General features: G+C 41.7%; 1 protein-coding gene across 1 annotated transcript; it reads left to right on the top strand.

Annotated features, from left to right (window-relative positions):
* Positions 1-2,740: 2,740 nt before the first annotated feature.
* LOC139463884 (uncharacterized) lies at positions 2,741-24,127 on the top strand. Its single transcript, XM_071245295.1, has 4 exons — positions 2,741-2,930; positions 20,170-20,241; positions 21,024-21,129; positions 21,680-24,127. The coding sequence occupies exons 1-4, from the start codon at positions 2,889-2,891 to the stop codon at positions 22,339-22,341; spliced, it is 882 nt and encodes a 293-aa protein (XP_071101396.1). The 5' UTR covers positions 2,741-2,888; the 3' UTR covers positions 22,342-24,127.
* The last annotated feature ends 1,456 nt before the right edge of the window (positions 24,128-25,583 follow it).

The following is a 25,583-nucleotide window of genomic DNA, read 5'->3' as shown; positions in this document are numbered from 1 at the left end:
ATTTAACATGTCCAAATTGGACATATTTTTTTGTAGATGTCCGTTGAGGAATATATTCTCATCTTCATACCGGAACAAGAAAAGATGTGTTGGAAAGAATATTACGTATGCAAGCCAGTGGCTAGTATGCTACGAATGTTTTAGTCTTGGTCCTTTCTATGTAATCAACAGCATCCCCTCAGATGAATGAACTCTGCGAATATTCCTCATACTTCCTTTCAGTGTACTGTAATAATACGGCATTCTTCTTCGACCTATCCCACTTCCACCCATCCGTTGAGTTGCACAAAAACACAGACAACCGTTATCAACACTGACAGATCTTAATCATACTGCGTCGTCTCCAGCATCCGGGAAATGTGTCCCCAATGGCCTGCCATATACGAAGGCTTGTAAGTGTGTAAACTTGATGTAAGTCCACTGTAAACATCTCTCTTCTGCGATACCTGTGAGAGTTGCGTAATATGTCGGAGGTATGGGAGTCCTGGTAACGGTTGTAAACAGGTGAGGTGAGGTGATATGGGGTTTAACGTCGCGTTAAAGATTATTGCACTTACACAGCAACGCGCATGCATGTGTGTGCGAGCATGGGTGTGTGTGTGCGTGCGTGTGTATATGAATATATTAAAAAATGACGCCGTTATTTGAATAAATATCTTTGCCCATGAATAAATAAGCGAAAACATAGTCAACTGTCTTGGACAACGTTAAACAACGATAATCGTAACATGAAGATTACGTCTTTGGATAACGTTGAACTACGATAATCGTGACATGAAGATTACTTGGTGGAATACGTTGAACTGCGAAAATCGTAACATGAAGATTACGTCTTGGACAACGATAAACTACGATTATCGTAACATGAAGAATACGTCTTTGAATAACGTTGCACCACGATAATCGTAACATGGAGATTACGCCTTCGGATAACGTTGAACTACGATAATCGTAACATGAAGATTACACCTTGGACAACGTTAAACTATGATAATCGTAACATGAAGATTACGTCTTTGAATAACGTTGAACTACGATAATCGTCACGTGAAGATTACGCCTTGGACAACGGTGGACTTCGTTGGTCATACACGATCATAAGGTCTGCATTTTATACTACGTTGAACTGTAATAATCGTAATACGAAGACTGCGTATTGTACCACGTTGGACTACGATGGTCGTACATAAACATTACCGGATGTATCACGTTGACCTATGTTGGTCGTCCATAAAGACCACGTTTTGTACCACGTTAAACTACCGTCGTTTATCAACACCCGTGAAAATCCGGGTTAGAACAACTCTTCAGCAACCCATGCTTGCCGTTAAAGGCGACTATGCTTGTCGTAAGAGGAGACTGACGGGATCGGATGATCAGGCGGGCTGACTTGGTTGATGCATGTCATCGTATCCCAATTGCGTGGATCGATGCTCATGATGTCAATCACTGGAATGTCTGGTCCAGACTTACAGACCTCCGCCATATAGCTCGAATATTACTGGAGTCATATAGATGGAGTGTGGTTTTAAACAAAAAAAACAACAAAGAAACAAACCGTCGTTCATCGTCGTTAAACTTCGATGCATTATTTAGAAACATGTTGTACTATGTGCAACAATCATAATCATAAAGATCCCCCCTTCGCCATTCTTGTACTGAAAGCATCAATTTGATGTCATGGCTCTTGTCACTGTGAACAGTGTGAATAGTAACGTAGAAGTATTCACTTCAATCAGTTAGTTCCATAGATTATTCACATCTCCTAAGGGGGTTTCAGGTGAGCCATTCACGATACAGTGCTGCACCCCTGTGTGTCTCTATGATCGCGAGTTCGAATCCCATATTTTGGGTTTGTCAGCAACTTGCATCACTTTTTTACTAAAATAATCTTTGGTCTAAAAAGTAATTTCATGGAAGCGGATACATTGTAACATGGTTATCAGATTATCATTTATACACGTACCACAAACATTCATTCACATGTGTTTTAGATAACCCTCTCTGATCAAAAGCATGAGTTTGTTTTTTGTAGACGTAAGTACAATGCACAAAGAAACCCTTTTACCCCGAACAATGAAAACAGACGTAGGAATTCGTCTTAAAGCTCTATCTTGCATGGTGAAATTGATACAAGCTTTTTTATGCAGCGCATGTATTTGTGTTTTGTAAGCTTACTTCATTCTTAATGTTAAATTTCAAAAGACTCTTAAATAAACTTGTGTATATATTCTTCTGGAAAAGAGTAAATATGGAATCGAAATGTTTGACTGAAACCCAAGTGTGCATTAACACAAAGTCAATATTTGTTTTAAGCGGTTGCTGTGCATTCCCACAAACAGCTCAACCCGGCTAACTTCCTCAACTTGCAACACCACAAAGTTTTTTCATAATAACTGCTTGTCCAAACTGACATGAACATTTTCTGAATATATTCTCACAGTGATTCTACACTCGAGAGAGAACGAATCCATCCACTATGGAGAATAAGAATGGAAACGATGTGTTTAATACCTAGAAGGTAAAGTTTTACTATACTAGAACCGTGAGCTGGACAGGGGGTGTTTAGCCTGCCCACGTGCTGGTAGATGACATGCCATGCGTCCATGCTGTATAGCGAGGTCAGATAACTGACCCTTCAACTCTGACCCAACAACAAGTCATGTGATTGGCTAACATTTCCCCGGTGTTGAGTAAAATGAGGTAACGCTCGCCCACTGGTTAAGTCTAGTTTACGGATTGGCGTGTGGTGAAAGAGTATAAAACAGGCAGTTTTCTCAGGATTATCAGAGATACGTGCTTGCTTGAAGAAGAAGCAAACTCCTGGTTTTAAAACACTGGACTTGTCGGACTTTGTGTGCCCCTGTGTGGACTTACACTGAGTCAAAATGATTCTTTCTTTGCTTGTGTTCACCGTTGTCGTTCTTAAGGTAAGTGTTTGATTGATTTCCATATTACTTTATTGAACTACTAATTGTTTTACCTGTGATGACAGATTCTGACCCTCATATTCTAAATCCTAATACTGACTTAAAAAACGATTGTCTAAATAGGTTTATTTTATTTCATAGCATGCATTATGGGTAAAAGAGTTAGAAATAAATATATTTTAGCTCACACAGATAGGTGGTATGATGTGGAAATGCATGGCTTAACAACGCCAGTGATCGCCCACAATGGCGTGAAAAAAATCAAACATTTTTGTTGATTGATAAGTGTGACAGTAACGTGGGGTTGTGGGGGTGCCTGTCAGTGCTATGCGTGTATTATAATGTAAGCGTGACGTAAACATAAAATACATATATTGTAACGGATGATGTCATCACGATGCCTCTTGAGATTGTGGCAATCAAATTGACAGCTTTCTGTTCTTCTCAAAATGAAATATACTATGTAACACTTTATTTTCTTTCTCGTGTTTGGTTAAATTATTCCGAATCCAATCAGAAAACGTAATACCCGTTTGTATGTATCTATAAATTGTTCAGTGTTGATTTTTACACCTGATGTTTGTATTTACAGACGTTTAATTTAATAGTATTCTTACTTCTTATAGTGTAGACTAAAACTTTAAGTTGGTATGTTCAGTATTACGTTTAGAAGCACCGATCTAGCTGAGATAACTGCGTAACACTAGATCTACATCATCGCCCAGAGGCTGTAGCTTTGTACAATGAAATTGTCGTAGGTTCGAATCCCAATGACGCCAATAGGCAAAGAATGTATTTTTAAAGCATAGCCAGCACAATGAGCTGACCTAGCAACTAGTCAACATTCAAACTGACAATAGTCACAAGGATAACATTTTCTTTGAAGCTTGTGCGCGACTAAAGACCACAGGCTTCTAAAGCGTCAGAGTGGCAAGGATTATCTCCAGAGCGTTCACCATATGATCCTGGTAGTGGGCACCTGGGATATTACGTGTGTGGCGGGGGCGGACAGGTGTAATTAATCCAGGTGTTCCCTTCTGAATCAGCTAAAGATTAAAGACTTGATGCTTTCACTAGATATAAATAGTAGGACCTGTTGAATGTGCTATTTATCCCATGAATATTTATATAGAGGCCGAGCGGTTCCTAGAGATTAAAGACTTGATGCTTTCACTGGATATAAATAGTAGAACCTGTTGAATGTGCTATTTATCTCATGAATATTTATATAGAGGCCGGCCGGGCGGGCAATCATATTGTTGTATTCATCTGCTTGGAGGGGAGCGTCTTAGGTTTGTACGTTATGCATCGGGACTTGATAAGTCAACATTCCCTAGGGAACATTGTATGGTTTGAATATTATGGAGCAGACAGGTGATGCAAATAACTCTCTATGCTATGTGATGGTTCATAGATATCATTGATTAGTATTTCTAATGCATGTGAATATAAAACGTCAACGACAGAGAATAACCAGTCTCGATTATCCATCGAAACAGATTCACCTGGGCGTGAAAGGAAAATAGCAGTGATAAATGTATGAATGGATCACTGAAAATCAGTGATGACACCAGATGTTCGTGAAAGGTGTAAAAACCATAAAATGAGACGAAATTATACAGTGAGTGAGCGAATTGGGGCGAACCGGGATTCGAACCACAATTATAGGTTTCTGGTGTGCCCAAGGGTCGCAACTCTGCACAGCGAATCGCGAAGCCTTTGACGACTGGGCCACTCGTCTCCCCCTCCCCCCGAAATTATAGAGAAAAGTGTTAATCTAATCTGTTACAAATAATGCATCATGCATAAATCCTGTACATGCAAATAATAACATGTAATGCTGGTAACTTTGCGTGTGTGAGTGAGTGAGGTGTTAGACCACTGTTAACAATACATCTGCTGGGTGGTGTGTGTGTGTGTGATGGGGGGTGTCATACAGACATATTGGTCGGTTTCAGCGGCTGGTTCAGGTCATCGGGATGTGATGCATCGGTGTTGTGAGTGAGGAAAGCTATGCGTCGCTAGTAGCACTATTCCAGCATAATCACAGTGTCAGATATGGGCCTAAAACATTATAAATTCGGGCCTTAGACGTGACGACCGCACGCTTTAACCACTAGGCTATCCAACCTACCCTCTCGGATGGAAATCACAAGAAATCTGTTCTGGGTGTTGGCAACCTAATCAGTGTCTATTGTCCACGGGCGACACAATAGCCCAAGGTGCCGGGATTCGCTTTGCACAGTTGCCTCCCTTGACCTTGCCAGGATCCGCTGGTCAGCATAATGCCGTTTGGTTTCACCAAAGTAGGAAACGACCTGCGTCACTTGGACAGCCTTCACATCAGGATCACGCATGATATAACTAAAATATCCATCGTTAAACCCAACTCACTCACTCACTCTGGTGTCATAACTCCCCTCGGACACCCACCACAAACATATCCTGTGGACTCTTTCTGCACCAGGTAACATACAGAGGCATTTGTTTTACATGTTTTAGTCAGTTTTTAAACGAAAGATTTAAGAAAACTGTCAATATCTAGGGGATAAATGAATACGTGGCCAAGGTCGGACTGTTGGGGCAGACAAAGAATATCAGACTCGGTGTATATATTTATACTTGCCGTGTACTCATTAGAGCGCGGTGGTTGGTGTGAACACACACGAACTGCAGGCGCCATTGTGACGTCACGCACACTGTGTATATATGTAAATCAACACTGAACTATTTGAAAGTCGCGTCAGACCTTCTTTTAAAATCTGTCGATTGATATGAAGTAAGTAGATTGTCTGTTTACGCAACCTGTCGCCAAATGTGTAATACGATAAAAAAAACAACTTGTGGTGTCACTGACAAAGACTTGGTGTCTACGCGAACATGACAGAATGACGCCTCTCTAAGCTGTCATCCCTTAGCTGTATTTGATTGGACATCTTTCGAGACAGATGCACAAGTGCATGTCTTGTATATATCACGACGAGTTTCTGTTATTGGGTGGCTCAGTCGTGTAGGGCGCCGCAATTCGCTCACCTGAGTTGCGTCCCTTTGTCGTACCCGGATCTACTGATCGTAGGTTCAAATCACAGATTCGCTTTGATTGAGATCCTTTCGTTGTCGGCACCATACCCGTCCTTGTGGGTTTCACAAGGGTTGTAAACGTCTATGATATGCATCACGTTCATGATGGGTTGGAGAAATTTTCGACAGATCCACTTTATCTGTTAATTACGATAAAAGTTCAATGGTTACCATGGCGATCATTCTCGGTAACGATCTCTTTAAATTGATATGATTAAGAAGAAGAAAAAACGTACAAAGAACCTTGGATTACAGATAATTTAGATTCATTTAATGTCATGGATGTCAGAAGGCGACAGTTCAAGGTACATTCAGTGACCGGCGATGAAATAAATCTGATAAACGGGGCATCCGGTGGTATGCATTGTAACAAACCAATGCACGAGGGTATCAGTGTATGTCATGCTATCAAGGCTCTCGTTTCAAATAGCCCATGCGCCCTACTGGGTATCTAGAGGCTTTGAGAAGCTGCTGAAGATATTGACACCTGCACGGCAATGTGTTGTACAACGTCTGAAAACAGTCGCCTATTGTGCAACGGAAAGAAAACTTGCCACATTGCAAGCATATTTCTAAGGAAACTTGAGTAACGAGGGATATTTGCCATTGAGACTTTGACAATCTAAAATTGTATTTATGTTTTTCTGTAAATATCAATTAATAACATGTACTTGCTTATGTTTTGCATCTCAAGTGACTTTGTCCTGCCAGTTTGTGATCTGAACGTTTCCGCTATTGAATGAATGTTTATTATTTGAAATAACATTGGTGTAAATTTAGAAATTGTCACGTTGCTCTTTGTTGGAATGTTGATCTGTGTGCATGGGGCTAGTTTCGGGGGAAGAATGGGTTAATTGAATAATCACATGACCTTGGGAAGTTGGACTGTTTGCGCGTGCCACGAGAGTTAAGTATAAAATAAACATGGCGGCGCGTGCTCACAGGAAGTTCTCTGAGGGCAGGGAGGGATCATTATTCCTGTTTGTTTAAACCGGTCATTAATCTCTACAAAAGACATGGATGTAAAGCTAATGCTCAATAAAACCTTCAGTTGCCACAATAAAAAAGACAAATGCACGTGACTTTGACGGCCAATGGAATGAAGGCAGTATTTACATGTATTCTAGTCTAACAAAGTCGTGACAAAAGCGAAGACCACCGAATGAGAGAAAGCGTTTCGATCTTGAGAAACATAATTACGTTGTACGGGGAAATATTTGGGGCTGCAGTGCTGAAAGGATCCATGTCAGCAAGAGCCACACAAACAGCCCACCTGTCGTGATATTGCTGGAATATTGCAATAATAATAATAATGATGATGATGATGATGTGATATTGCTGGAATATTGCTAAAAGCGGCGTAAAACCAAACTCACTCACTCACCATGATGATGATGGTGATGATGTTTATGATAATGCTTATGGTAATAACAATAATATTATTGACTATAGCCAGCTGTTCTCGACATAACTATGTTTATAATGAACTATACCACATCGTAAACATGCCATTTAATATATTTAATGAACTATCCAGATCTGGTCACCATTGTCAACCGTAAATACGGAAGCGTTGGTACTGTATCTTTAAATGTAGGACACAAACAGAATGCCTTTCTTGACAAGTAAACAAGTAAGTGGGACGAAAGAAAACAGACACTACAACATATTTGGGCTGTCACGTGACCTAGAGGCTTGCGTTCGATCTGCGTTGTTTGCAGGGGCTTACCACAGGGGCTCATATTGAGGGTCAATACGGGGGGCCTTCGCACTGGTTCAATTTTCAGCGTATAGCGTGAAAGTTCGTCACCGTTTCAACGATACGGTTTCATTGCAAGCGAGTATCATTGATCTTCTGTGGGTATATTGTTCATGTTGTTAACAAATCTCGTTTAACCAATACGATATTTGATTTCGTATGGAGGGTCGGAAAAGCAAAATGAAGGTTCTGAAGTTCTGCCTCGCATGAGGAGACATTTGCATACCAAACTGTGTATGCATACATAATGCATGCATTAAAACAATTACATGCGGGATAACATCACATAACTTGCATTTGTGTTATCAACTTTTGTGATGAAGTTACAGTGAGTGTGTGAGTTTAGTTTAAAGCCGCTTTTAACAGTAGTTCAATTTTGTCACGGCGTGTCAGCTTAATGTGGGAGGGAAGTCCGCTGTTGGAGACCGAGCCCTCTAAATAAATGTTATATGTCGTAGGCAGCAAAATTATCTGAGAGTGAAGTGATGCCGGTCTCAGACGTTTACCACTTCGGTGAAACCCACGAGCACGGGTATGGTGCTGACAAACCTAGAAACATAATTGGGGCGAACCGGAATTCGAACCCACAATCATAGGTTTCTGGTGTGCCCAAGGGACGCAAAATTGCACATCGAATCGCGACGCCTTAAGCGACTGGGCAACCCGTGCCTCCAGAACGCTGTAGAGCAGACGCAACTTAGCGGTACAGACCCTCACGTTTTACCAAATCATTACAGGGTTCTCCAGACCCAGCTGGTAAACATTTTAGGAATATTTGAATTAGTGGCATTATAGTTTTCACGTGACAATTTTGTTTTGCTCTGAAGGTGGCCTAAAAATATTGTTTACGCTTGAAAATTCGGTTAAGAATTTGTTAATTGTTTATGGTTATTCGCCATTCATATTTTTTGAAGAATACCATTTCCGTTTAGCTTTTGTTGAATGAAGAATGCAACGCCTGATCTCATTCCAAATAAGGAAATTATTTCTGTCATTGCATTGACATGTTTTTAATTGTTTGAAACTTGTGAAGATTAGGGGATACAGTAAATGAATACTGTTGTCAACAACGTCAAAGAGTGCCTTCACGCATTACGAGTGAGTGAGTGAGTGAGTTGTGTTTAACGCCGCTTTTAATAGTATTCCAGTTATATCGCGGCGTGTCAGCTTAATGTGGGAGGAAAGCCCGAAGTGATGCAGGTCTCAGACGTTTACCACTTCGGTGAAACTCACGAGAACGGGTATGGTGCTGACAAACCTAGAAACATAATCGGGGCGAACCGGTATGGTGCTGACAAACCTAGAAACATAATTGGGGCGAACCGGGATTCGAACCCACAAACCCTCGGATTCGAACCCACAATCATAGGTCTCTGGCGTGTCCACGGGACGCAACTCTGCGCAACGAATCACGACGCCTTAGACGACTGGGCCACCCGTGTCCCCTCACGCATTACGAACCTATTGGTAGGGATTGATTCCCAACTGTATTGCGAATACATGTTGTCTTCGTATGTTGAAATTGATGATAAATCGTAGTGGTGTCCATTCTGTCTGTTCTCTTTGATATTATAAGGCGGTGATATAGCGTTTCCTCGTTACGTCGAAGGTCTGAGTTCGACTCCCCTCATGGGTACAACAAGTGCCCACATGATATTGCTAACAACACGTAAAACATACTCACTCAATCAAGCAGTTACTGTTGTATAAATACGAGAATTAAAACACTTTTCGACGTCACGATATCAACCGCGGCCTTGTAAGGATTCAAATGATAAATACCAAGGTTACGTTACCAATATAACGTGAGATGCAAGTCACCCGATGAACGGGCAGTCGATGATGAAAATGTTCTAAAGTCTCAGAAATTAAAACGAACTTAATCCAGGTTGGATTTTATGATATTTATACATGCCCCTACTTGGCGATGCTGCAGCTTTCATCTCACACAAACAAACATTTAAAGCGTACCACATGTTAGATGTGCATACGGGGACGTTTCACTTCCTCTGACAGGATGTTGATGCGAAACTTGACCAAAGGGTTAATGCAGTTTAAGTCTGTGATATATATACAGTAGTTCAACAACGATGTGTGCGCTGCACAGCATTGCAGTAATCAGGTGCAATGGCGACACAGTTAACTTCCAGATCTGCATGTAGAGAGATAACGATACTGAGTTAAAGGAGGACTGTGCTTAACAACCCGGTGTCAATTTATAGTTGAATAGGGGTTGTGGGTAGTAGCCTAGTGGTTAAGTGTTCGCTCGTCGCGCCGACGTTCTGGTTTGATTCCCCAGTGTGTGAAGCCCATATGGGTGTCCCTCGTGTTATTGTTGGAATAACGCTGAAGCGGCGTAAAACAATACTCACTTCAACCCAAGTCATTATTGTTACTGTTATGTGTAACACTGAGACACTGTAATGAACAGATAAACAATGTGGGTTTTGAAAGGACGTGCTGGGACTGCCAAGAGCCCCGAGTCTGGTCCCCCTTTAACGGGGGTTGACAATGGTCTCTGATCGTCTGTTTCACGTTTCTGTTCCAGCCATACACTATGGTCAGAGATATCTATTATATGGTCTCTGCTATGGTCAACTTTCGAAATTCACACTAGTCTGCTAGCCCGAGACTACTAAATTGTGTTGTGGACAAGTATAAATCCAATGGTGGTAGTCCCCATTGACTGGGAGCATTTGAGGAATATAATTATGAGCTTGTTCTCAAGCTTCAATTTTTGCCAAAAAATGGAACTGAATAAAACCGACAAAAAAATCTGAACATAGTAAACATTGTGTCTTGTTCAAACAGAACTAGCTGCAAACTCTGTCAGCTGTCATCTGAACTAGTCCAAAAAACTTATTTCTGAGTCTGCTTGTGATTAGTTGTGTTTGGACACCGTCTTTCACTCACCCCGTATATTGCACGTTTACACAAGAAACTAGCGGTTCCTTTCAAAGCTTAATGTGTGGTACGGCAGTCAGCTGTAAGATTTATTAGCTCCATGTGCACGAGCTCCACCCACAATGCATTGCGAACGGAAGTGGCTGATTTTATCAAACAGCAAATAGCAATACGATTTACATAATCGGGAAGGATCAAGCATATTAATTTACAAGGACAATGACGCCAGGATCCGAAAACGATGCTTGTAAATATATTGTTGTGGCATGTAAACGGTAAACAAAGATACTTCCATTCAGAGTCACATCTCATCAACTGTGTTTGCATGGCCCAAATAGAATAATAATTTGAAGCAGGATATGTTTTGAACATATTATTCCGAACGAATTCCTTAGTCTTGGAACAGGGTCTGTTATGCTAAAATGTCCCATCTGTGAGATATTGTTTAGCTTTCATTCCTATCGCTGTAGGCCACCACGTTGATATAGTTTATGAAAACAGGGTACCACGTGTCCTTGGTTGTTGCCACCAGTACACCAGGGCCCACTTGCACAAAGCGATCTTAGTGCTAAGACTATTGTAAGCCTATGTTAAAGTATGGGAGTTACGGTCATCTTAGCGCTAAGATCGCTTTGTGCAAGTGGGCCCAGGTCTTAAACCATGGCGATAGGTGAGGTACGATAGGGTTTAACGTCGCGTTCAAGATTATTGCACTTATATAGCGACGTGCATGCACGTGTGTGTGTGTGTGTGTGTGTGTGTGTGTGTGTGTGCGCGGCTGCTTGTACTAGTCGGGACTGATGCCGATTTTATAGTCATCTTTTAATTCATTTTCATATATATTTTATTTATGTGTCACACGTTGTATGTGTACACATTAGACATAAAAAACTTGCATAAAATACATACATCAGGCCATAAAAGGCCGACGAGACACAATGGACAATGAAAAACATTATTTATATAAAAGAAAAATAACTGATAGGATTGCAAAGCCCACATAGTGCCAGCCCACTGAGATACCATGCCGCAGTTTTACATGAATATTTGATAATGCCCCTCGATGCCGGGCGCCAATCAGGATAACAACAAGTATAATCTTTTAACGTCTTTTGGTATGACGCGGCCGGGGATCGAACCCCGTACCTTCCGCTCTCCGGGCGGACGCGCTACCACTGGACCACGGAGGCGGTATCTATGGTGATCACCATATATGTCTGCGGACTGTAGTATCTTTGGTCATGGAAAAGGGTGGTAGGGGTGGCCCAGTCGCTACGTACAGTTTTTCCCGAATCCTTTGACTTGGTTTCGAATCTGGTGTTGTCTTCGAGGGAACGGGTAGTTCAGTCGCATAGTCGTGCCAGGATATACACATTTTTACTTACATTAAAATCATTGCCTTGTCAGCCCTATACCAGTGCTCGTGGTTTTCAGGGGCGGTCGGGTAGCCTAGGGGTTAAAACGTTCGCTCGTCACGCCGAAGACCCGGGTTCGATTCCCGACATGGGTACAATGTGTGAAGCCCATTTAAGGTGTCCCCCGCCGTGATATCGCTGGAATATTGCTAAAAGCGGCGTTAAACCATACTCACTCACTCACTCGTGGGTTTCGCGAAAGTTGTAAACGTCTAAGACCTGCATCACTTTGGGCTTTCTCCCCACAGCTGGTATATGTAATATATATTATAAAACCGAAATTCTGTTCAGAGCTGTCGTAAACCAAGCCACTTACTTTTAGTAAAGAAATGTCCATATCCCTTTGATATGTATATGTAAGTGATCAGTGCATGTTTTAACATGACATATCCATTACTCTAAAAGCTTAGAAAGTAGTCCTTCACACGTTTATAAATAAGTTGACGTCATGATAATATGAGTGAATATACTTTTACGCCGCTGTGGTCACCTCCCATGCTGGGACATATAGAGGCAATTAAGTGAATGAACTGTTTATTTAAGAGTCACACATAAAAATACATGAGTTATATACATCATAAAATATTTATATTTTTATGCAAGGCCAGAATATGCCGAGGATACACTATTAAGTATATTACATATACATAAATACATATATGGACACAGTGTTGTACACCTGCCTGAATTTGATTGACCGCACAGAGAAAACACCCACTGGTTGCAAGAGAAGGGTCACACCCTTAGACCACAATGTCAATCCTTCAACCCCTCCTTGCAGTATTGATATGGACTCTTCCTAAGAAAGAAGGAACATTGGACCAGCTAATTGGTTTAGGTCCGTGTTTACGTGGACTTAGCATGTCAATTGATGGGGATTTGGACACAGGGGACATACAATAATGGGAGGGTCAGGGCTCTGCTCAACATCCATTGATGCTAATCGAGAAGGGTCCAGCACCCTTCAATGTTTTCTTCCGTACGTTCGTAAACCTAACAGGGCGAGGCGTTGGTCAATGAAGATGGAGTGAGTGAGTGAGTGAGTGAGTGAGAGAGTTTGGTTTAACGCCGCTTTTAACAGTATTCCAGTTATATCACGGCGTGTCAGCTTAATGTGGGAGGAAAGCCCGAAGTGATGCAGGCCTCAGACGTTTACCACTTCGGTGAAACCCACGAGCACGGGTATGGTGCTGACAAACCTAGAAACATAATTGGGGCGAACTGGGATTCGAACCCACAATCATAGGTTTCTGGCGTGCCCAAGGGACGCAACTCTGCACAGCGAATCGCGGCGCCTTAGACGACTGGGCCAATGAAGATGGAAGATGGAAAGAGAAACTGTATCCGACCTTGAACTCATTTAAATACAGTAAACTACGGTTATAACGAACACGCTTATAACGAACTACGGTTATAACGAACTAAAATTAGTAGTCCCTTTGAGTTCGTTATAACCGTAGTGTACTGTACTGCAGACATGATATACTTGATGCAGTGACTTGTCTTCGAAATGAAACATTTAAGAAAACGTACAACTTTATGGGTAACAACTTCTGGTTTATTGCATATAGCAACGTTTCGATGTAGATTCTGACCCCTTTATCAAGGTCGTGTGACAACAACCAATAGATGAGAAGTACATGTTGTGATAAGCATCAGATTAACAAAGACAACAACAGGTAATAGACACCAAGTAGCATACCGGTAATTGGATGAAGCCAAATGTACAGTTAGAATAACAAATAGCACACGTACTGAAGCAGACGGGTAATGAAGCCAGATGTACAGTAAGGATAAGACCGGTGAAGATCCGGGGTAGAATAGGTCTTCAGCAACCCATGATTGTCGTAAGAGGCGACTAACCGGATCGGGTGGTCAGGCTCGCTTACTTGGTTGATGCATGTCATCGTATCCCATTTGCGTAGATCGATTCTCATGATGTCAGTGACTAGATTGTTTGTCTAGACTTGATTATTTACAGACCACCGTCATATAGCTGCAATATTGCTGTGTGCGGCGATAAACAACAAACAAACAAACAAACAAACAAACGAGTAAGGATAAGGATTAAAAGATTAAACAGCTGTGACAAGCTGATTGGATCCTAAATAAAAACGCATATTGCTTGATTAGATCTTCATAGGCAGACGAGAAGTTCTTATCTATAAAGTTGTATGTTTTCTTACTTACTCACCAACTTCTAGAATGCCAATCAAACATTTAGTTAAGATTTGTGCACAATTCGTCAGTTTGCGATTTTACGGAAACAAGATGGCATGGTTTAAACCAAATATAACGTTTGCAACACGGCTGGAGGGGGGATTGTACTGAAACAAACACGGTGGTGTTTTTCCCGTTTCCAAATAGACGTGCCTTTCTCTTGTAATTGGGACCTGGGGCCGGCGAATGACTGCATGTTGTAGATCACATTACTGGTTTGGCTGTGGTACAGAGGATGGCTTTGATTGTCGTGTTTATAACGTCACAACAACCCCCAATCACAGCCAGGTCTGGTGTATTGACTGCGGTATCCTGAACTTACTGTGGGTGGAATTGCGACGGGGCGTGTTTTTTTACCGAGGTTGTTGCACTTCAAACAGAGCTTGTTTTGAACTCTGTCGATGTTCAGTTCACAGAGGACACTAGTCAAAATATAGTGATGATTTTTTAAGGGTGCTCGGGCGATGGTTAGTCTGAGGTGGGATAAGGTATGATTAAACAGCGTGGGACGCTTTTTATAGCACATTCTTAAGATTCTGACTGACATTATAATCATAAAATGTCAAGGCAAGAGAATAACTACTCCTGATTATCGAACGAAACAGATTCATTTTGGCGTAAAAGTGCAAAATAGTTCTGAAAATTATATGAACGGGGAACTGAAAATCAGTTATTATGACACCATTTTTTCGCGAAACGGAGTATTAAAATGTTAACGTTTAAGGCATAGCCAAAGAAGTGCAAGATAGAGCACCCGCTAATGGCCCGGGTTCGAATCCCACAGGGGTACAGCATGTGAGTCCCTTTTCTGGTGTCCCCGTCGTGGAAGTGGCATTTTGCTAAAGCGGCGTAAAACACAGCTCACTCACTCTTGAGACAAGTACGATTATGGCCAAAGATTTGACATTTTAATCAGCTCCACGCCGACCCTGAACCAACCTGATATTTTGATGTCAAAGGCACAATTATTTTATATATATATGAAGTCTACGAGTTCCCAGTATATAGCAGATGTAGCTGTTATGTCAAGCAGGTTTAAACACGCCATTAACGAAAGTTAAAGTTCAAAATAGTTGTCATAGCAGAGGTTCCTGTCAGGTATCAAAGAAACCGCAATTGAATGCAACCAGGTACGCTCTTTCATACGAAAATATTTACGTGTCCCAGAATTCGCACTTTAACATATGAAAAAGATGCACCTTTTCGTATGCTGTTTACCCATGTTTACAGCGAGTATGGCGAGATAGGTGCGCGACTCTTGCGGAATGAGGAATTCTTCTAGAGCCCCCTTGAGTCCATTCACACAACCTTGCATGAGACTGACACTGCACCATCCTTCTCAAACAGGAGCTCTGGACAGATAAGAACATAGTATCCCGTACCCGCTAAAGCCTTGCACGCTGCTAAATCCACCCTCATTAGCCTTGGATGGAACGTCATCAAAACACTCCTTTAAGCTTACTTTGACGCGAATACTAGATTATGCTTAATATTTGTTGAGGCTCTTGTAGTTGATGTGTTAAGTTCTTTGCGAACCAATCAGTCTCTGAGGTTAACATTGTTTGTTTGTGTGTCGTTTAACGCTGCTGCCAGCTGTATCGTCGCTGCCCTTTAAATATCCTGGTCCAGACAAACTAGTGACTGATACCATGAGCACCGCCCCACGCGGCGTGGTCACGATGGCACGTATGAGTTAGCGAGTGAGTTGGGATTAACGCCGATTTTAACAGTATTCCAGTTATATCACGGCGTGTCAGCTTAATGTGGGAGGAAAGCCCGAAGTGATGCAGGTCTCAGACGTTTACCTCTTCGGTGAAACCCACGAGAACGGGTATGGTGCTGACAAACCTAGGAACATAATCGGGGCGAACCGGGATTCGAACCCTCAATCATAGGTTTCTGGCGTGCCCCAAGGAACGCAACTCTGCACAGCGAATTGCGGCGCCTTGGACGACTGGGCCACCCGTGCCCCCACGATGGCACGTAATACACGTCGTCTTAACAACTGGATCCATACATTCGCATTTCACGACCAACATATGTTACAGGGGACCAAGCCAATAAAAGTAAAGCGACAAAACCCTTCCACAACCCTCAGACATTTATGCTATAACCAGTCCATTGCACAATTCCCACTATGCCATCAGCATGTGTTTATGAATTACTATCAAATAGTAACGATACCAGGTGTTCGCGACCTGCCCCACCGGTGCATCCGTCACAAACGCATGCAAAGGCAAGTCATCTATCTAAAGAACACTCATTCTATAAAAACACCCATTTTGTCTCTGATGCGTCAAATTTGGAAATGTAAATTGTTCCAAACCCAAAATCCCAACGCAGATTCTTCAGGCTGGAGTGTATGACAATGCTCTATCTTGAACTTCTTTGGCTAAGCCTTAAACGTTAACATTTTAATACTGCGTTTCGCGAAAACCTCGTGTCATAATAACTGATTTTCAGTTCCCCGTTCATATAATTTTCAGAACTATTTTGCACTTTTACGCCAAAATGAATCTGTTTCGTTCGATAATCAGGAGTAGTTATTCTCTTGCCTTGACATTTTATGATTATAATGTCAGTCAGAATCTTAAGATTGTGCTATAAAAAGCGTCCCACGCTGTTTAATCATACCTTATCCCACCTCACCCAAATCAGTGACATTAACCCTAGCAAAACACATGTAATAGAGAAAGGGAAACACATAAATTACTCATTTGTATTTTTTCTCCTGCCGTTTAAGTGTTAATATCACACGATAAGGAAGAGTGAAATGTTAATCTACTTGACCTTGAGTATATAAATACCCTACACGTGCTATCTCTGAAGGAGGGGAGGTGTGATATAACAGTACAGGAGGTAATCCGGTGCAGAATGTAGCTGGGCAGAGGAGGGGGCGGGGAACCAAGGGTGGGGTTTTATTGCTCTCCTTTATTGGGAGTGGTATATGTATCTGGTTAAGGCTGATTAAAGCCTCTGTACTGCATCACTACATGAAGGATGAGACCATGAGTGAGTGAGTGAGTATGGTTTTACGCCGCTTTTAGCAATATTCCACTAAAACCATGGCGGGGGACACCAGAAATGGGCTTCACACGTTGTACCCATGTTGGGAATCGAACCCGGGTCTTCGGGGTGATGAGTGAATGCTTTAACCACCAGGCTACCCGACCGCCCCTGTGAGACCCTGAAATAATTTATAAATAGATTGTCTGCGTCTAAAAAAGGAATTTTATTTTAATGAATGAAGTGGGTTTTTTTTATATCCTCTTTTTTTCTTGAGCATTCTAGGTGAGTTGGGTTTTGCAATAGTTTTAGCCACATTCCAGCTGCACAACAGCGAGGAACACCAAGAATGGGTATTGTGAATCGAACCCGGTCTTGTCGTGACGAGCAAACACTTAAACCACTAGGCTACCACCATACCCCTTAAAACATGTCCGTTCTCTTGGCGACATTAGTATACATGTACTTGCCGGACAGATAGATAACCTCTGTAGGCTTTCTGACGTCACATGCGTATGACGTCATTTAAACAAGCATTTGGTAACTGAGATTGGATGATACTTTTTTGTTTGTTTGTTTGTTTGTTTAACGCCGCACTCAGTATTACAGCTATATGACGGCGATCTGTAAATAATTAAGTCTTGACCAGACAATCCAGTGATTGATACCATGAGCATCAATTCACGCAATTGGGATATGATGACACGCATCAACCAATTCAGCCAGCCTGATCACCCTATCCCGCTCGTCGCCTCTTACGACAAGCATAGTCGCCTTTTACGGCAACATGGGTTGCTGAAGACCTATTTTATCCCGGACATTCACGGGATTGGACGATACGAAACCATTTAATGAACAAAAATATACGCGTGTTGTACTTTTTGATTTTGGGGTATTTCATCATGTTTGTACGTAAACAATAATAAAAAACCCAATAAACTTGTTTTACAAGCTTATGATGTACAGATCATTTAGGGTGTAACTTTTACGTTCCTTTAACACACCAGCGTGATGTTAGCAGGGCTGTGCAAAGACTCGGGTGTACTTTAGGTTGTAATGACATTTCGCAACGTGTGATCCCAGCAAGACATGTCTGGTGTGGCCTTGTGTTAGCTGTGCAATTGATGCACCTTACACACAAGTCTATATGCAGCTCAGGGCAGATGTGCAAAGTCTGAATGAAGGAAGGAATGTATGGGTATCTGTTTGTGACATACGCTGTTGAAGTCTTTTGACAGAAGACGGCGTCCGTGGTCTAGTGGTAGAGCGTCCGCCCGGAGAGCGGCAGGTTGGGGGTTGGATCCCCACCCGCGCTAACCAAAAGACGTTGAAAGATGGTACTTGGTGTTACCCTGCCTTGCGCTCGGCATTAAGGGGCTAAAACAAGGACTGGTCGGCTCGGCATGTGTGCCAGTGGGCTAGTACTATAAAATCAGTCCGGACTAGTACAAGCAGCCACACACACACACTCGAACATCACTCCTTTGTTTTCATATATCTCTAGCCTCCATATAACCTTAGATAACATTATTGCCGTCCTTGCAACTGTTTCGTCTGAAACGTAATACAGGATACGATTATCAGTGAGTGAGTGAGTGAGTGAGTATGGTTTTACGCCGCTTTTAGCAATATTTCAGCAATACCACGGCGGGGGACACCATAAATGGGCCTCACACATTGTACCCATGTCGGGAATCGAACCCGGATCTTCGGCGTGATGAGCGAACGCTTTAACCACTAGGCTACCCGACCGCCCCTTGTGAATATGGAAAGAGTCTTGTTTTTTGTTAAAAGGAAATATATTGCAACCGTTTTTTTCCAGATAGAGATTGAATATTGCTGAAAACCAAACTCAGTACCTCACATGGTAATTCCGTACCACATATTTGAGAGGTGGTGGGGTAGCCTAGTGGTTAAAGCGATCGCTCGTCAAGCCGAAGGCCGGGTTCGATTCCCCACATGGGAACAATGTGTGAAGCCCATTTCTGGTTTCCCCCGCCGTGGTTTTTCTGGAATAGTGCTAAAAGCGGCGTAAAACCACACTCACTCACATATTTGAGATTTCCTGGTCAAGAAACGTCCTACCATATATGACAATACATGGAGAAACGCATTAATCAGTCTTTGTATTTCCCGTTGCCAACACAATGCCGGTATCTAGGGAAACATTGTATGTATCTAGACAACAACGATGTAACCTTCCGTGACTCACGTAGTGCCACGTGGCCTTGTTTGACTACGTGGGGTACCTCATACCCCTCAGTGCCTTGCGTGCATTGTCGGTATCGCATTGTTATCTTAATTACCCGCAAATGCTTCCACGATTGTGAAACAAGAGGAAATCGTGATATCATAACCCCTGCGGTATTTCCACATGTTAGGATGACCTCAAGGATTCCGAGAGTATGAGATCACAGATTCATGCTGTCGGCCTGTATGCGATTAAAGCGATATGGCTGTGAGGTCATTTCTAACTCTTGTACCACCAATTCCATTGGTGTTGTCTTTGGTAGAGGTTGTTTGATCGAAATAAGACAATGGAAATCATAAATAATGAATGAGAGGAATGCATTTTCATTACATTCGAGAATCATGAATGAGACCCCCCCCCCCCCCCCCCAATACAAAATAGAGTAAAATAAAATGAAATAATTTAAAAATAAATAAATAAATAAATAAATAAATAAATAAATAAATAAATAAATAAATAAATAAATAAATAAATAAAATATATTTAAACCTTATCACATTAACGTTGATCAATGATACAGACATATAGAAATCATTTAATTTTGTCTTGTGTCGATTCTGATTTCTGCATGATTTTAAATTTGACATGTTAATCTACTCGCAGGTCAACAGTATGACCCTTGATCCTGGAACGAAGAAGTTCTCTTACGGAGTGGAGGCTGAGAGGCTATGTAAAGTGAGTATCTCGCATCTGGGCCTGCTTGCCTCCATGTTCCTGTACAAACATTACCAAACAAGTGAATACTTTTATACGGGGCAAACCATTGAATAAATGAATAAATTTTATTTCCACTAGGAACACGGGATAAAAAGATCCAATAAAAACATAAGTTGCTCACTGAATATAAAACAGTATTTTACCAAACAGAGATTTGGTGGCAGCAAAGGTACACGTTATTTAAAATTGAAAATGTATTTGATTGTTGACTCATCGATTGCTTGTTGATTCTGAGCGGTGTGGTGGCCAAGAGGTAACGCGTTTGCTCGTCAAACCGAAGCCCGGGTTCAATTCCATCCATAGCTAAAATATGTAAAGCCCATTTCTGCCGTGATATTGCCGGAATATGGCTGAAAGCGGCTTAGAATCATACTAATGAACGAACGGATGACCGAATGAATGAAAGAACGAACAAACGAACGAATGGATGAACGAATTAATGAACGAATGGATGAACGTATGAATGAGCGAATGAATGAATGGATGAATGAACGCATGGATGGATGAACTAACGAATGAATGAATGAACGAATAAATGAACGAATAAATGAAGGAATGAAGGAATGAATAAATGAAGGAATGGATGAACGAACGAACGAATGAATGGATGAACGAATAATTGAAGGAATGAATAAACGAATGAATGAATGAATGAATGAATGAATGAATGAATGAATGAATGAATGAATGAATGAACCTGTTCATATGTACCACTCAACCATTACTCCATCCTGCTACAGGCCTACAAGAAAGTGTGTCCGCTCTCCAAGATCTGCGTCATCCAACACTTGGTCTGGCCCAGGAAGATGTCCTTCCCTGTCTGCGTCCATGAGCAGAAGATCGAAGGTAGACACATAGGGTCAACTGATTCAACATGATCTGTTATTATTTCTTTCAACCCTAAATTCGCTATTGACATAAGCGTTAAATATACTTTAACTCTTAGTCCAGGACCGCCAGATTCTTTCATTATGTACAGTAGCATACCATTGCTCGATCGTTCGCAACATTGCCATCTCAAAGTAATAGTTTTGGTACATACACAATTCTTACAAACACCACTTCGAGTATAGCCGGGACAGTGAGGTAGCCTAGTGGGCAAAGCTTTCGCTAATTACGCCGAGGGCCCGGGTTCAAATCCCACATGGGCACAATATTTGAGACCCATTCCTGTGAGATTCCCCTGTGTTGTGTCTAGTACATACATCCACACTCACAGACGTGCATGAACGTCGCTTGATTTAAGTGCAATAATCTGGATCGTGACGTCAACCTCATACACATCCACAAGTATGCTTCGTAAACACTGTTAAAGAACACACGCCATTAGAACCACACACAATCGAGATGAAAAGAACACATTTGAATTTATACGTCACCGTTTGTCTGATTTCAGTGAAATCCAAGGTCTGCGAGCTGGCACCGGCACCGGGAGTTTGCGGTGCCCGCTTCAGAAGATGGTACTTCAACGTCCACGCCGGAAAGTGTTCCTGGTTTACCTACGGCGGCTGCGACGGCAACATGAACAACTTCAGGAACGAAGAAGAATGCAAACGTGTCTGCCTCCACGCCAACGCGTCGTCAGAATCCCTCGTAACGTCTAACGCCATTGTGAGCATTCCTGCTGACCCAGCGTTGAGGAAGCCGGCTGTTCTTCCTCATCCTGCACCGATTCCACTACAGATGAAGGCAAGTGATGCTAGAGAAGCTTTTGAGCTGGACACAGAAACGGATGAGCAGAAACTGGAGAAGAAGATGAAGAGGAGGGAATATAAACTGAGGAGGAAGCACAGGAAAGGTAGGAAGGGAAGGAAGGGCAAGCGCCGAAGGGGGAGGAAGCACAACATCACCGGACCATACGCCGAACTGAGAGTGAGGAAGACGAGTTACAGATCGGAGAAGGCACAGAATGACCAAGGAGAAGACAAGTTGGCCAAACGTAACAGGGAGAGGAAAATCAGGAAATACCGAAAGAGCAAGCCATCATTCTACAGGAACTTCAGACTGTTCAGGATCCTTGCGAGTAAAGACAACCCTATTGGCATATCCTTACGCTGAGAACAAAGGTGTGGCATTTCTTTTTCGGACATTGTGTCTTAAACCCAGTGCAATGTGTCAAAGTCTTCCTTCCTTCACTCAAATCAGAGAAAGACAGAGAACAAAACTCATAACAAACAGTTCCCTTCCTATAGCAACTACTATCGTCTAATACTGCATCAATAATGTCACTGGTTCAATTTGGTTGTAGGGATGGGGGCCAGATGACTAGTAATGTCTAAGGGATGCCTTTGAGAGACCGACATGATGCATCATAGTGTCATCAAAGTAGCTAAAGATCCTGTGGGGCGAAGGAACCTGAAGACTTAATGAATAATAGTTACGGTTATAATGAAGAATTGACTTCTATCATCCTACCGAGGCAAGGGAGTTAACTGACTTTGAAAGTCCAGTTTTCACCCTTGCTGAACTACGCTGGAATTCCTGGGCTCGATCGTAGCGCCACTAGTGTCTATTACCAGTTATGTCTCGTCTAAGCCTTTCATTTTGACCAATCAGATTCCACCTCTCGTATCACTTGCATTTGTTTCAAACAAAATGGCGGCGCCCAGTCAGGACGATCTGATAAATAATCAAGATCTAAATTGTCTTACATCGCCAAATGCATCAAATCACGTGAGCACCTTGATTAAAAACATGAAAAGATTTGGAAAATATCTGCTGACAACGAGTTGGTGGTGCACATGCTTTGCAAATCCTGCAGTCGACCGAAATCGGCACGACAGTTTATGAACTGGATTTCGATTTCGTTGCGCGATTTTGATTGGACTATGCATAGACTCGTTAGTCCAGCCCACATGCAACTCCATAATACCAGCCTAGTTCGGCAAGGGTGGAAACTGGACTTTTGTAGTCAGTTAACTCTCTTGCCTTGGGAAGATGAACTTCTATGTGACGTAAATTATCTCTTAAGTTTTTTGTTTTTTGTTTTTTTGCAACCCACACCAGTGTGTTGTCGATGTATAGTCCAGGAATTGGACCTGTGTATGCATGTGACAGGTCATTAAATTTTAGGAGCGGTCAGGTGGGATAGGGATGGGGGCAAAGGGATGTTGGGTCAATCAAAATTTGGGACGTTTCGTGAAAATTGAACACTGTTTGGGGTGTTCGTAAAGAGGGCAAATCTTAATGGATAAAGGCCGACAGACACTCTGTAAGGAACTGTAATGTATTTAAAAATTGAACTACCCCGATGCATCATAGATGTGATTCTTTCTTTGTTGCAAATTGTTCCATGTCACAGTTGATGAAATGCAAACGTATGAGGCCATACTGATATGTAAATATTAGCGATGTGTATAGTTATCCAGATTTAGGGTGTAATTGGTTTTCAAACGAGATACAATCTCTTTAAAATCAGATCTTAGTTTTCGCCTCCGCTAAACAAAGATCTGAGGACATCCTATTACCGGTCACGTCAGAACGACCTTTCATCCGACCAATCAGAGCGTTCTTACCAGATCGAGAAAGTGACAGTCGGAATGTGTTTTCTCGAATGCCACCTCGAAAAGGTTAACACGGGGTATTCCAGTTGCGTGCTGTACAACTGATTCAATCAAAATCATCGCCTATTTCTCGTTTCAATGGGACAAACATTTCAAACGGAAAAGACTTAGCCTATGGGAAGAACTATTATAAAATCTCGGCCATCTATTAGATATTCCAGAATTTATTTTCGTTCAGTTCAAATTTTGAATCGAAAACTTTCCAAATATTCGCAAAGCATAACCTGGAACGGAAGTCTACGAAACTAGTGCCGTTAACCTCGAGAAAGCTGCTTTCTGATTGGCTGCTTCATGTAAGTCATTTCCGTCTCTGGAGTCCCGTGATTTTGCTGGAATATTGCTAAATGCGGCGTAAAACAATACTCACTCGCTTGTTAGTATTTTTTGCTGTTGGTGAAAGTTCGCGTTCTGACGTTCTGACCTGACCTGTAATGGGATGGTCTCAGATCTTTGTGTAGCGGTATGAAGCACTAAGATCTGATTTTAATGAGATTGGGCGAGAAACGATTACACCCTAAACTTGTGAGTAGGTTCCGTATGTAATATTGTATATAGTTGTTTATTGTAAATGAATGTGTTCAGTTTTCTACATGGCAACCACCAGGTGATGAGGATCCCTATCCAGGGCCATGCTATGTTTACTTCATGCCCTATACGCGCGTAACCAAATGATTCCATGGAACTCGAGTGTCCTTTCACAGGTAACTATTGTATAGCTATTGTATAGTGGGGTTTCTCTGCTTTTAGAAATTTACTCCTTTAAACCTAAAGTTCCTGAGCTATTTGAATTGACTGACCTCCATTTAGTTTCAATGAAATAACTTTCTTGAATCTTAGAATTATTTTTGACTTTATCAATAATAATAATGATAATAATAATAATCATATGAGCGTAACCGGCCTGACTGTGCCAGGATCACCCTACCCTCTTTGCTGCATTTTTTATTTTAATCTGTACAACATAATAATAATAATAATTCGTCAATTACGGTGTTGAGTTCGTAATGAAGTGATTTATATATAGTCAGTTAAACGTATTAGAAACAAAAAACCTTTGGACTGATGTTCCGATATGTGTATATCCTCAATCAGTTCTTGGTGTGGATACAACCTATCGTAGCGTGATCGTGACGTATTTGTAATATCCGCTAAGGGCGCATATTTGTCATTTGTAATTAATAAAGTCTGAAAATAAGTTTAATTCCACGTGTATATAAAATCTGCCCCTATTTACCGGCTATTTAAGCCGGAAAGGCCCCATTAAAATGTATTTATGAAACATGCGTGAATTACAGTAATTTCTTTGTGTGTGACACTGCGTGGTATGGCCCAGCGAGATATGTTGTTATATATAACGTCAACTCCAGGGAGTAACCAGTCTCGATTATCTGATGAAACAGATTATTTGGGGCGTAAAAGGCAAAATAGTTGTGAAAATTATGTAAATGGATCACTGAAAATTAAAGATGACACCAGGTGTTCCCGAAAACGTGTATTCTATATAAATGTATCTGGTCTTTGAAGCGTTTCTCAACTTGTAGCTTAATGAAATCATTTCAAATAAAAATTAAAAATCACAATTTCCCTTTAAAAATAAGCATAATGTTCCTCTTCGTCTTCTAGGGTGAGTGAGTATGGTTTTACGCCGCTTTTAGCAATATTCCAGCAATATCACGGCGGGGGACACCAGACGGGGGCTTCACACATTGTACCCATTTTCGGAATCGAACCGGGTGT

Source organism: Haliotis cracherodii, unplaced genomic scaffold (assembly GCF_022045235.1).
Source record: "Haliotis cracherodii isolate W230 unplaced genomic scaffold, xgHalCrac1.p SCAF_16, whole genome shotgun sequence".
Taxonomy (NCBI): domain Eukaryota; kingdom Metazoa; phylum Mollusca; class Gastropoda; order Lepetellida; family Haliotidae; genus Haliotis; species Haliotis cracherodii.
This window is presented reverse-complemented; position numbering and strand designations above follow the sequence as displayed.